A 14,669-nucleotide genomic window follows, 5' to 3' on the forward strand; every position below is an offset into this window, starting at 1 on the left:
ACTTAGATCAGTGGTAAAGCTTGCTTTTTAAAGTCGCATCACTTACCTTGTCTCTGGATTATAGCCCAGTATGTAGAAAAATGAATCCACTCGGGCCTTAAACTCTCGAGCAGCAAATATGTCAGAGAAATGGGAGATATTACACTTCCCTCTGCAAGAAAGAGGGAAAATGGTATCAGGATTGTATCTTGAATAAAAGCTATTTTTTAAGTGCCACTACAATCTGTGTATAAGGCACAGACATCCTTGTGTTCTCATAAATGACTAAAACATCATAAATGTAAGCCTGTTTTAACAAATAACCATACAGATTCTTCCCATGGTGGAAAAGGAAGAAGATTCATTTCCAATGTCTCAGGTGATGTTGTGCAAACATTCATTAATTCTCATTGAGCCAGCACAGTCCCGAGGAGCCCAAATTCAATCAGACTAACAAACAATATCTACCCTAGAAATACAATCCTGAAAATGTCTTATTTTCAAAGTTTTTACAGTCCTGTTTACACTTAAGTCGCTAAGGAAGCTTCAAAGATTCTACTACTCATGTTATTTGGGAGATCAGCTTTTTATTTAGAAAGCTAAATAAACCTTCATTTTAATAGCTCTTCCAAATAAAAAGCAAAGCTATGCTGGTTTTAGCAAGACTACAATCCTAACAATGCGAATTCCGAACACATAAAAGTTTCTTCCTTCTGCTTTCATATATTAAGAGTAAAACACAAAGACATTTAATAAAAAAAAATAATAAAAAGGAAAAGAGGATTTATTAGTTTGTTCTACAACAGACTTAATTTTTTTTTTTAATATAGTTCATTGATGAAGTCATTATCCTTAAGGATGAGCATTAGGACTAGCTGTAAGAAGTTACATCTCATTTTTTCATGGGTTTGTTGGACTGTTTATGTTCAACAGCTGCTCGTGTTTTGTCATTCAATGCATCGCAGTTTACTGCCACCAAGTAAATCACATCAGAAGCAGGCAGAGACAAACAGGCCAGACAGCCAAAGAATCAGTGCTTTTTATCTAAACCTGATTCAATGTAATAAACAAAGCACAAGCTTTCGCTCTTTTTCAGTATGTCAAGCTTTCTAGTATTAATACAGATAGCATCTCCTTTCACTTGTATTTATTGGGTAGTATTTGCGATTATAAGCAAGCTACTACAGGGTTTATTAAACATTGTAAAAAGGTTTGCCAGTCTTGGTTAAAATAGAATGAAAAGTGCTGTTGCCAGCAGTACACCAAGACGAGTAATTATTTTGCCTGTAATTATACCGGATCCCTTTGCCTAGTCTTCTCAGCAGAGCTTAAAAGCACTATGTACTTGAAAAGGTGCACTAGAAAGCTGAAATGCTAAGCTTGAGTCAATTCCTAATCTTTTCATGGCAAAGTACTTCAGAAAGGCTTACCAACCAACCACCAGTAAGAACTTTACCTTGGAACATGAACTCTCAGATAATGACATCAACTACTACAGGCAAGGAAAACACACACGAGAAGGATGAAGTATGAATAAACTTGCCAACTGTTTTAGGGGGGCAGGGGGGTGGACACACACCAAAACCCACTAAACCAATACGGCCATCCTGTGAGCTGAGGCTGCAGAAGTGTCCCTATGATTGCCTAATTCTCAGTCAATTGACTTTCTGACAAGGGACAAAGCAACACTGAATATTGCACAGGTCATGCCGGGTTGTAATGGAACATTATTTAACGAGATCCATAATTGAGGCATCACACAGAAATACCAAAAGACAAACTTGTTCACTAATATTTGTTTTATCTCTGGTGGCTAAAGCCAGTTTCCTCATTTAGTCATTCTGAAAGTGAGAAGCCACATTTGTTTTGATATTTCACATTAAATTCACATTTTAAAAGTATTTTGGAGGAAAAGATTTAGTTTTCTTTCAATAATTCATCTGAAGTTAATAAGCATTTTCCAGATAAGCTTGTTATTATCTATATTAATATGTACAAGCTGTACTCATATGATTTCAGACAAGTAATACTACACATTACCACAAAGATTTACCATTTAGGTAAAAAGGACATAAAACTTTCATTACACACTTCCACAGCGATTGACAAGTATCCTCTATGTTATAAATACCTGACCCGCCAAAGGTAGGTTTGGAAATCTTTTATTGTGAGGCAAAGTCAAAGAGCAATAACCACAGCGCTGGGCACGTGACTCTTGTCAGAGACACGCCAAAGAAGTTCAAATATGATCTACTTATACCATTGAGGTTGCATCAGCCATATACATACACCTTGAAATGATTTCAATAACTCCACCCCCACTGCGTTTGCGCTTTTCAGTCGTTGGGGTCCTCTGGTGGTTGTGCAGGGATGAAGTCAGATGTCTTCCTTGGGAGGGCAGCTCGTTATCTGTCTAGCACAGCACTTGGCAAAAAGCCAATCTCTGTTCGCTTCTCACACTCTAGGTAAATTTTTCTACCGATTAGTGTAGAAGATTGGTAGTTATGGTCACTGATTTTATTTTCCAGTTTGTCATCCATTCATTGTGTGACCAGAGCCATTTGTTTCCAGAGGGCAGAGAAATAATCTCATAATAAATCAGAATTTCATATTAATCCTCCTGCCACAACACAAAAGATGGCAGAAGCCTACTCTATGTTCCAAACTGTAAGAGCACCATGTGCAATTACCCTTATGTTCATCTTGTATGCTGGAAATTACTGACATGTATTAATCACAATTTGCTAATAAAGAGTCAAGAAAAATATAATCTTTATCCTGCAAAAGTATATTCTCCCCATTATGATCATCTTGAGATACCATATACAAGCATGTAAGAATGATCAAAAGCATGAACAATCCAGAAAACAACAAAAACAACAGTGAAACCATATACCAACAAAGAGAAGCAAAACAGTGGTCTGACAGGTGCCTATGGGGCACACTTCCAAACAAAAAAGAGGTACATGAAACAGAAGACAGGTTGAGGAAGTGATCAGTTTGGTCTTCCAGCAGCCTCCCCTCTTTTTGGAAAGGGAGAATGGAAGGTTATTTTTCAGGTTTGCTTGGTATACGCATATATTCCATTTTTTAATCTTCCTATTTCTATCTTTTCTTTAAAAGGCAAAAAAAACCAAACAGAAAGTATGCAGAAGAGAAGTTACAATACTCCCAGGGAACACTCCATGTACACTGTTCAGGTTCTCTCTCTCCCTAAGCAGAGAGATTTCCAAGACTGGTTCCACCAAGACAGCCAACCTCCTGCTAGCTTGTTTCTAAGCATGCCAGTTTAAAATTGGAAGGCAACCGGTAACTCAGAAAAGGCACTGTGGAATTTCATAAGATTGTAGTACATCACTGGAGTTTCCCAAGTTTATAAAAATAAAAACTCTAATATGTAAATCAGACTTCTTCCTGCCCATATAACAGAAGTTGCAGCTACTTTGTCTTGAAGTAAGTGGCTTCAGCAAAGTGACTGAACAAAAAAAAAAAATATCTCCAGATGGTTCTAGTGAAACACCATCTGAGCGTTATCAGGAAGGATATTCAATTTGCATTTTGACAATATCCCTGCATGTCTGGCATGTTGAAAATCTGCTAAAAAACAGTGCCTTACTGTTTCTATTTGAAAACATTTTAAAGAAATGGTGTACCCCCTTGGCCTAGTTCAAAGGTTAGCCACTTAAGTGAAAAACTTAGTGAGTCAAGAGAGCAGCAACCTCCAGGGAAGGGTGTACAAAGAACAATACAAGGGTCCATTACCTCCTGTCTGTACAGCTATTTTTTTAATGGAGCTCTTAGCTGGGCTGCAACAATGACAAGTGCTTCTGAGAAAAAGCCTTTAACACAATTCAATCAGGGCATCATACCACCAGTCACTTTACTAGGAAATGCTATTGTTAATAGGGAAATCAAACACAGAGGAGGGAAGAGGGTGGCATTTCTGCCGGAAGTAGCAAATACCTAAATTGGAAATGATGGGAAACAGTATCTTCTGAGCAACATTGATTAACTGAGATTAAAACAAGATTGCAGAATTACAGCTCCTTTATGAATGAGAACAGATAACACAAATTAATTACTGTAGGAGATGAGGAGAAAGCTAAGCAGTATGCTAATGATCCCCAGACAAAAACATAAAAAGCACTTCTCAGTAAGGTTTTTCTCATCCACCTCAAACACTGCACCACATCCTCCATAACTTACCTGAGGGCAGCAGCATGGTAAGTGTCAACATAATCTGAAATGAAGAGCTCTCGATTCTTGATAACTGGGTCTGTAATAACAAGCTCTCGTCCAGAGTCTGCCGGAAAGCCAAAACACAAACAAAAAACCACCAACACATTAGCTGTAGCTGAAAGCATCTACTATTGCCATTTTGCAGGTTATTTTTTACAGGTCAAAGTCTGAGAATGTTTTAGATACACACTCCTCAGTGTTAAGATGACAAACACTGATATTGTTTACATAGCCTGTAAGGTACAGAAATAATGTAATACCCATTTTTACACATGAATTCTCCCTCACCATGTCTGAAGAACCGCTGAAGGGAAAGAAGGGTACTGATTGACACATCTTATCCACTGCACATAGAAATGGGCACTCCTCGCCGAAAGGAACTAAGCAAATTAATTTATCTCTGGCTTCTGTTTCGCATGTTTTGGCTGTTTCACATATTTAATCTCAAAACTTCAACAAAATATTGACCACACTAACTGCTTACTGTTCTGGCTTTCAGGTAAATACTGATATTCATGTTCAAATAGAGAAAATCCTCACTGTTCATGAAAAAAGTGGAAGATAACTTTTTCTATGACTTGCGACTTGCTTTATAATACCTTTGAAGAACACACAAAAATACTTCTCCACATGCACAAGTGTAACAAAGCAGCCATACTGTCAAAAATGCTCATTTTTGCCAGTGTGCCTATTATTCCATTATTAGATGTTTCAAATAAATTATTAAGAGGAATGTTAAATTTGTGCAGCTTTTGCTGAAAGCACACACAAAATGTCCTTAATGTCTGCAAATTGCAAAGGAGAACAGAGGCTCAACTTTGTACTTCCATGCACCAAAAAGTGTCCCTATTTCAAGCATCAACTTTTATCATCACAATTCACCTTGGAGTATCTTCAGAATTTTAACGGTTGCCTCAAGGAAACTTCCTAGTAAGAACAGAAGCAAATGTTAGGTCTCCCCTAGAGGGTAAAGATAAATGACACTGGAATATGTACTAAAATTTCTTCTGCTTCTATGAAACCCAAGATCACACTTATTTTTGCAAAGAGAAAAGGGGGAAACTCAGCTCTAAGTGATTCAGTTACATCACTTACTGCAATATTAACCACAGTGAGTATTCATACATCCAAGGTAGCATGAATGTAAAAAACATAGTTCTCATGACACTATGGCAGAATGACAAAAAATAAAAGAGATTCACAATTTCTTCAGCAACTTGGTCTCCAGGTAGTTACATATTAGTACACTGTCCAGAAGGCCTACAAAGAATCCAATGTTAGTTTTCTTTTCTGTTCTCTCTCAAGGCATTAGTATAATACAGCACAGTATTTGAACCATACCTGAAACACATCTGATTATAGCTAGGGTTACAGGACACATACTAGTTAGAACAAGGCAGGTAAGAAACACTTATCATCCATCTTCTAACATATTGTTTTCATCAGCAGTCCTTGCTTCATATCCCTATGCAGCAGTATTCTTACTTTCTGGACTGTTAAAACTTAAAATTCAGAGTACAAGTAAAGAAGGCCTTACTCTACGGAGCCTAACTTACCATTCTCATTGTGTCTGTCCTGAACCAAATGCTGATAGACTGAATCTGGGACTTCAGACTGACGATAGTACCATTTGACATTCATAAGGAGGTGGTCCCGTTTACTCTGAAAAAGAAGGTCTAAAGGCATTACTAAAAAGGAAAATCAGACCACATCTGAAACAATCTTCTAAAGTACAAAATTTGTTTCAACACTGAAGAAACCTGAAGTAAGACCCAAATAGGGAGGAAAACACACTTCTATGACAATGAAACAAGGGCAATGTGCTAACGACAGACTGGATTTCAAACTAGACAAAGGCAACAAGAACATTCTGCATCATCGTGCAGTTGTATCTCTCTCTATAGCTGACCAGCAAATACTGATCTATTCACTCACAAAAAACTAACCAAAGAAAAGAAGCAGCAGGGATCGGAAAAAGACTGGAATTTTTGCCCCCATGCAACATGAGTTAGTCGGCTAATTTCTATAAACAAGACTTATTTACAGCCAAACATAGGAAAGAGTATCAATAGTAACATAATTCAATGCAACCATCCTCAACAGTTGTAACCAAGAGACAGCAGATTTACACACACACACCCCCCGCCCAAGGACAGATGGATTCAGACATACTTGCAGATGTTCTTTAAGACTCTTTTACACAAAAGAACAGGATGCTGCACTTCAATCCCAGTAACTATAGGCTCTGACTGCTCACGTACCTCACAAAACTATCCTCCTCAAGTGCTCCTTTTCAATTTGAGAATCCAGCTACCAGTTTGTTCCTTCACAAAAGGAAACTGAAGCATAAACACCACTTAAAGAGAATTTTTAGATCAAGTTATTACAGACTCTCTGCTTCAGTTTATCTTTGAAACCCTTGAAGCCAATTCTTTCTACTGCTCCAAAACACTTGAAGAAACAGAGGAAGGCCTAAAGGGAAATTAAAATTCTTTTGGCATGAGACAACGGCAAGAACCGTTCGTTTTTTTCTAACCTACAGTTCTCTAGATCCTACATTTAAAGGTTAAATTATAGGTTGTGGGACAAGGAAGTTATCACCATCTCTCCTGTTCACATCAGCCTGGTTCTTACAGCGATTTCCACCCTTTCTGCTTAATAAACATCAACATGTTTCCATTAACTTCTTGAAGCCTTTGATTAAAAACACATGTAATACCACAAAACACCTGATAGTGGCAGCGTTGTGCCAGAAAAGTTTCTTTAATCCGCCACTACCACGAGCTCTATGCACCGCACACCTCTAAAGCCCCTCAAGAACATACAAAGCATATTTGTGCTCGGCTTCACAGGAGAAACCTGAACCTACTTTTTTTTTTTTTTTTTTAAAAAAGCATACATTCTCAGTCAAGACAACAAGCTTGTCTAATCCATCAAAAAGCTCAAAAGGATGAAGTCTGAGAGGCAACACCGTTTTGAGCTGCCTGCTGTTCAAAAAACATGGTTGCAGACTCTTCTGTTCTGAAAGAAAGTTTTGTGTGTCACAGTTTTTACGAACACACTCTGAATTCTGAAGGAAAAAAAAAAAAAAAAGGTAAACGTTCTGTTACTCTCTTGCTACAAGTTCATAAATTCTAATAGTGGTAACAAGAACTGGATGCAACTGTGGTGGGAAACATTAACCCAGAATTTCTCTGGAAATTCTCGTCACATTTTTTTAGTTGAGAGAAGAAAGCACCCCCCTTGCATTACACAAACTCCTGAAAGCACACTCAGAAAGCATCTCTTTGCGGCAGGAGTACTACTCACCTATGTATGGGCATTTTACAACAAGCATCAAAAGCTAACGCTTAAATTTTCTTGGTGTGTGCCACTGAAGTTGGGTGTCTCTCAAATAATACAATGCTCCAAAAAGCACGGGGTAAAGGAGGTATAAGAACATATGTATATGGAACCATGAACAAGAACTACAAAATACAGTATTGAATTTTGTTGGTGGAAGTGTTTTTTAAGAGCAAATGGGGGGGGTGGGGGAGTGGGTGTGGGAGGAGGGGTGTCTGTGTGTAGCCCAGAGAAAAATAAAACAAGTTACTGTATCTGGGTGAACAAGAACTGGTCATGGAGAGGTCAAAGTGAGCATGAACGAATGGATACAACCCCCTACATAACCCTTCAGTGATTCTGCCAGAAGCCAGCAGTTTTGCAGCCTTCAAGTTTTGCAAGAAGGTATATCCTTCACGTATGTGTACGCTGGGGTTATACAGCAACAAAACGGGAGGGATCAAAACCATCACATTTTCATTTCCTTGGCATCACAGAGCTGTGAGTTAGGGGGTCACAACTTTATTTCAAATTAGGCCAAGACTAAAGGAGATGGTGATGCAATTTTCTTACTGCATCACAGGATAGCACAGGGCTATCGTTAACAGCACCAGGATTAGGTTAAGGTCAACACTTACGCAGCATTCTGATACACCTGGATAGAAAAAAAATCAGTAGCTGGGAGTAGTTTTTCCTCTTGTTGTCTGCCATAAAGGACCACCTCATTCTCTCCGCTCCTCTCAAAAGACCCTCCCAGTTTGCCATTCAGTCAATGCAAACAGAAGTTTTTGCTTATTGCCGTGTCTCCTGTAAGCTTCACTGCAAATGCCCAAGTTACCCAATGTGGTTTGGAGGAAAAGAAAAAAAAAAGGAATAGCAGGGGATTACACCAGAGTTTATCAGGAATATTCACACATTAAGAGACAATGAAGGCAAAGTATTTACTATGTTTTGTAGTATTTTATCAACTCATCACTCAAAAATCCATAATTCAGGACAGTCCAGAGCTTTTTGCTAAGTTCCAGCATTTAATTCAATGGGAAAGTTTTCATTTCCCATTTTGGAACTTTGTTCCCAGACTCACAGAACACCTCAGTTGTTCCCTTTGCTATGTGTTTTATTCCAGGTAAGTAGTTACTTTTCACAGTGGAAGAGAACAACAATATTTCCTCCCCTGAAATCAGATTCACAGTCAGGAAGAACACAGGGAATAAGACTGTATTTCTGGAGGCTGGCTGAACCTAAGTTTTCAGAGAAATGATGAATTGCTTTACACTGCAACCTGCCAACAGGAATGGTATTGACTTCTTCAGGTTGACCATGTAGTTGTGAGGCATTGTCAGAGGGGAAGAGCACAAAGAAAAAGGAATTACAGGGGGTTTCATAAGACAGAAGAGTGGCTTTTCTTTCACTACACTTCAGAAATAAAAATAATTATAAAGACTCTGAAGAGCAAAGATTAAGTTCAAGTTGGAACCAAAACAGATGATAGAAAAACAATCAATCCAAATGGCGTGTATAAGCATAGATATGAAACCAAGAGGTACACAAACTTTCTATGCTTTTAACTTACAGAAACGAAATTTTATTAAATAGGGATTTTAAGTGAATTATGACAGGAAAACACAAACATGGCCAATGTACTTTAAAAATTATCAGACTCATTACGTATCTTTCAAAATGGAAAGCAGTACATGCTCAATGATGCTGACAACTCTCCATCATTCGAATCATAGAATGCATGCACATGGCACAACTGAATGCCTCCATATGTAAGGAATGTAACAAAAAAAATTACAACTGAGGTATGCAAGTAACTTTTCACAGAAACATCTCAGGACAATGCTGCAACTAAAACTATGTTGACATACTAATAAGCCACTATTTGCACCTTCCTGGTAGAGACTGAGTTTGGGTTGTTTGTTTGGGTTTGCTTTTTTTGTTGGGTTTGTTGTTGTTGTTGTTGGGGGGGCGGGGGGGGCGCAGTTGTGACTGATTTGACCTCTTCCCAAATACCTCTTACGATCATTGCTGCTTTATGTCCAATTTAAATGCTTCATCTTGAAAAGTATTTTATCTGTTCACCAGCATGCATAATTTTGTGGGGTTTAACATGAAGCTTCAGTCTTCCTAGAAATATAAAACGTCTGTCAGAAACTTGTTTTTTTTTTTTTACATCCTTCATTGCACAGAAATTCCTAGACATGCTATTTTGTCAGCCAGCATCCTAAATATGTATGTCATTTATAAAGCAGACTATACTCAGAAGTGTCAAGGCACCAACTTCTGTGGTAGACCATTTATTTTAGAACCACGTGCACACAAAGGAATGTCCCCTAGTTCATAGTGTTGGGGTTTTTTTCCACGCCTTTACATATGAAAAGGTGCAGAGTCACATGCCAAATTCATACTTGCAGAAATCACAGCAGTGGCAAGTGCTTTGAAGTGTCTTTCTGTCAGCTCAAAAAGATTCCATGTGCTACAAAACTACATTATCCCCTTAAATGAAAATATTGTCTATTGCTGCAGCACTTGAAAAGTACTCTTTTGGGGGTTTTGTTGTTTCTGCTGTTTTGCTTTTTATTCATTTTTAAAAACATGAATCTGTTTTGGACATACAACAAGAATTAGATAAAATCTGAAAATGGATTAAAGAATCCCAGTTCACAAGCATCTGGTCAGCTTCTATTTAAAAATAAGCCTCTCCTTTAAAAGGGAAAAGAAATAATCTTGCAGGTTTGCTTTAAAAGTATGAATGTACTGATTCCCGCAGCATTTGTGACATTTCCAGGGTGCCAGTTTTCTTCTAGAACACACTTGAAAAGAGAGCTACTGCACATTACAATTCACATCTGAAGAGATTCCACATTCTCTTCCCAATGTTATGACTAACCAAATTGTGCAAATGATCACAGCTGTCCTGCAGATTCTCTCAGAGGGATTTAAGCACTACACTTCATTACTTGCCCTATTTAGATACCATGTTAAATCACAACTAGCTTTGGAAACAATACACCAAATGCTGGAGATGACAGATGGGCACACTGGAGTCAGTGAATAGTAGCTATTTCAAAGAAACAAATGGCAAAACAGAAACAAGGAAAAGAACATCTTTCCTTTCAAACATACTTTTAACAATGAAGATTTTTATCAGAAAAAAATGATCATGTGATTAATTCTAAGCTAACAAATTTTTTGCATTATTTTAACAACACAATAATATTTTATCAGTCATTCCACTGCTCAAAATAAGTATCTCGTGCATTGCAGCATAAAGGCTCTGGCCTCACAAAGCCAGTTTTCAAGTGAGGTTGCTTGCCTTTTTTTTTTTTTTAATGCTACAAATTAACTCACTCCCTTGGGACGGAGTTTGTGCCCAAAAAATGATTATTTCATTTGACACAAACAGTTCTAATTATGCTCCATAACACAGTATTAGCCTGGCTCCAATACAAGTGTCAAATCTGACTTGCTCTGCTCGCTGTACCACACCCCTCCCCTGCCACGTTTAATTGCTACCTGTATTTTCTACTGTAAAGTATTTATTTTTACACTTACTCGATTTTGACATTTACTTATATCCAATGGAGAGAAAAAGAAAAATGAAGACCACTCATACCAAATCCCTCGGGGTGGGGGGTGGCACAAATTAAACTATCTGGAAATCAGGAGCTAAAGAGACACCACAAGTATCATTCTTCTTCCCACTCTGCAACAGTGCAAGTAATTTCAAGTTCTCAGGGTATCTTTTCGTAGGCTGCTTTCTATTTAAAAAAGAAATCTGATCAGCTGTTTGTAAGCCAGGAAAACCCAGCTCAGAAATACAGAGGTTATTGCTTCAAATGAATATTATTTTTGCAGCCTGGTTATTTAATTCAGATGCATGCATATTAACACATTATTACTTCTTGCAAACACAGAAGCATTGTCAAAAGTAAGAGCTATCAGTATTCAGCAAGAAATAAAAATGTTAAATAAGAGTACCACATACAGCAACGTACAATTTAATCCTCTCTGCCCCTCAAACACAATAACCCAAGAAGGCAGCCCTTTTGGTTCCTGTCCTCTTAACCTGAACCAACACAAAGACTGCAACCTTTAAACCTGTTAGTGTTATCTAATGAGTATTCCATCTACTAGAGCTTTTCTAATAGAAACATGCCTTGATGGCTTATCTCAGTGCACAAGGCAGGCCACAAAGAACAGCCAGCTTGATTGAGCGCAGTAATGGAAGGCAGGAAATGAGAAGACTTGGTTAAGCCGCGGATAATCGATCGGTGTATTCAGTGAAGTGTGAGCTATGCTGGGAATAAGCTGCCTCGGGTATCAAATATTGCTGTTTCCAGGGTAAAGTCCCATTCCCGTGATCTATGTAGGAGAAAGCATAATTTATTGACAAAACAATATAGGATTTTTTCCACAATGTCTTGCTCTTTACATTCTGTGATTTTTTACAGCAAGAATTTCTCTTGTGTCCCTTTTATTCACAAGTTTAATAAATGAAGCTCCTTTCGGAATTCATGAAGTCACCTCAGCATGCTGGAAATCAATTCAGTCTTGTGTACAAATAACTCAGGAATGTAAAACAAACAACACACTCACCTTCCCCTGAATTTCAAAGTTTTGCACTCAGATGCATACGCATACAAACACTCATACACCTTCAGGGACACACCTGTCCTGAAGACTACACAAGAAACTCTGTCCTCTTGCTCAGAGCCACTCAGCTTTGTTGAGAGTATTATTTATTCTAGATCTCTACTACAGTTTCTACAAAGTCTGAAGCATAAGTGTTTGTGAACTACGCCAAACATTATTCAGTACAGGCAGGTTATTTGTATACAGTTGCTTCCTACATAAGGGAAGGGGAGAGCATACAAGTTCCGTAAACACACCTGTAATTCTCAGCCTACATACCAATATGCACATATGCAAGTATAAACAACAATCTGTTTGCCTACACCTTTAAACAATTCCAAAACATTGCCAAAATCAGTCTTAAATCATAACTCATTTATCTGAAAGGTTGCATTTTGTGCATTGGGATGAGATGGCCAGATAGCTAAAAGCTTAGAATCCAGCTATCAAGGCTCAAGCCTTTTTAAAAACACAAAGTAATGTGCTACTTATCCACATGTTAATTCCCTATGTTAATTCATAGTAGCTGCCATATGTTGTCTCCTAGTGTGGGTGTTTTGGCATTATAGCTGCTAGACTCTCTTTAGAAGAAAAAAAAAAAAAAGCAAAAAAAAAAAGCAGCAGTCTTCAGATCACCAGAAGAACCGTACTACCAACACCTGCTGCACTGCCATTTTATGAACACCGGATATTCTGGTGGGATGATGTACTAAAGTCACAAGGCAAGAACTCTCTAGCATATATGACAAAGTATAATTATGTATCTGAGAACTACGGAAAGATCCATCAGAAACTGCAAATAATAGCACTAAAAGACAGCATGAACCTTAGAGAATTCAATAGTAGTCTGCCTCCATCAGGATACAGGTTAGCACTGTATTTCATTGTACTTCAACTACATGCACTTCTAAGACGAAAGCTCAACAAATTGGGCCATCTAAATGCTTTTTTCTTTTTCCCCTACCTGCTCCTCATAGTTCTGTCTTCCCCTCCACGCTTACACAAAAATCAACTACTATGGAATAAATGTTACCTACCAGCTCTTAATTTTATTTAGCGCCCTTCCTAAAACTTCCCCTCCCCTCAATTTCTGCTTTCCAGATGTCCAAAACACCCCAAAATAATTAAGCCAAAAATCAGCCCCAGTCACCCAAGAGCTGATACGCTAGAATTCAAGAAGATGAAACCATTATGTAGACCCAGCTTCTTCGGATCTTCCCAGCAAAATCAGTGTGCTGGATTAGTTCACTGTCTTTTGCAGACACCTCAACTACTCACCCACCAGAGTAAAGTGCTTGCAGATTTTGAGGTTACAACTCCACTCAGGTCTTTAGGTGGGAGGTGTTACACATTAGCACCTCACTAGTTAGCCTAATATCACTCCGCAGAAATGGCATCAATAAGGAAGAGAGCTCTGCACTCCTAAAATTACACTTCCAAGAAAAGAAAATCCTCTCCAACACTGATAACAGCTCCATCCTCAAAGAGATATTAACTCAGCTAGAATCAGATTCTGACAACAAACTCACTCAGACACCTCTGTTCCCTTCTTCTACTACTATTTTCATGCCCATGTCCGCTAATTATATTTGCTTCCAAATGAACTGCCAAGGGGTGCGTGGCAGCAATTCCCCTTGACAGAGAGGCTGATATTGATTATGCTGAATGTCAACAACAGGATATTAATCTGTGAATTAGGCATCATATTAAAGAAAAAGGAAACAAGAAGCAAATGAAAATACTGTTAGGCAAGTAGCCGCCACTCCTTTCCAAGACCTAAGCCCATATGGAACAATAGCTTTAGTAAGACACTTGCCAAAAACCAAATAAAAATTAAGGCTTTCCCAAGTCTTGAAAAAAGATCTAAAAAGCAACTGTGAAATAGCCAACTGAAACTGAGTGTTCAGGCTTGACCAATTCTGTTAAAGAATAAGTTAACTATTAAAAATCTTATTAATTGAAAATGCTTCTTAAAAGTATAGGGTCATTAAAGTTTAACGTGAAGCCTCCTGTTTTCTACTGAGACAGAAGAACAAAGAACTATGTAAAAAAAGATCTACTGTATAAATTACTGGCCCAAATTAGTTACAGAATGACATTTTATACACGCAAAAGAGTATGTGTAATTACATAAAAGCAAGTGCAAACTAGATTTGATCAAAATGAGACTACAAGGTCACTTGTCACTTCAAAATGAAGCTATGAGGCCACTGGTCACCTGTCAAAATAGAACAGTTTTCAATATGTCCAACTTCTAACCAGACATTTGTACCCAGGCTCTGTGGACTCCTCTTTTTCAACACCAAAAAAGCATCCATCTTTTTTCATTGGAATTCTAGTCATATTCACGCCCCAGAAAACGTGCTCAATCAGCAACTGACATCATCTTCTCTGTTTTTAGAAAGATAACAAAAGAGGTCAGTTGGGACCAAACAAGTAAGTACTCTATGCAGTCTTTGCCCAAGGTATTTGCATGTTTCTACCCAAATTCC

At 38.0% G+C, this 14,669-nt stretch overlaps 1 protein-coding gene across 4 annotated transcripts in view; it reads right to left on the reverse strand.

Moving 5' to 3' along the window:
* Positions 1-14,669, reverse strand: part of RERE (arginine-glutamic acid dipeptide repeats) — a 254,169-nt gene that overhangs the window by 118,569 nt on the left and 120,931 nt on the right. For all 4 annotated transcript variants that reach the window (XM_040585411.1, XM_040585410.1, XM_040585408.1 and 1 more), the window contains exons 4-6: positions 5,775-5,880; positions 4,186-4,282; positions 47-151 (exon numbers count right to left, since the gene is read on the reverse strand). In XM_040585411.1, the coding sequence (XP_040441345.1) occupies positions 47-151; positions 4,186-4,282; positions 5,775-5,880 (308 nt within the window). The remainder of the gene's footprint in view (positions 1-46; positions 152-4,185; positions 4,283-5,774; positions 5,881-14,669) is intronic.

The sequence above is a fragment of the Falco naumanni genome, chromosome 3 (assembly GCF_017639655.2).
Source record: "Falco naumanni isolate bFalNau1 chromosome 3, bFalNau1.pat, whole genome shotgun sequence".
Lineage (NCBI taxonomy): Eukaryota > Metazoa > Chordata > Aves > Falconiformes > Falconidae > Falco > Falco naumanni.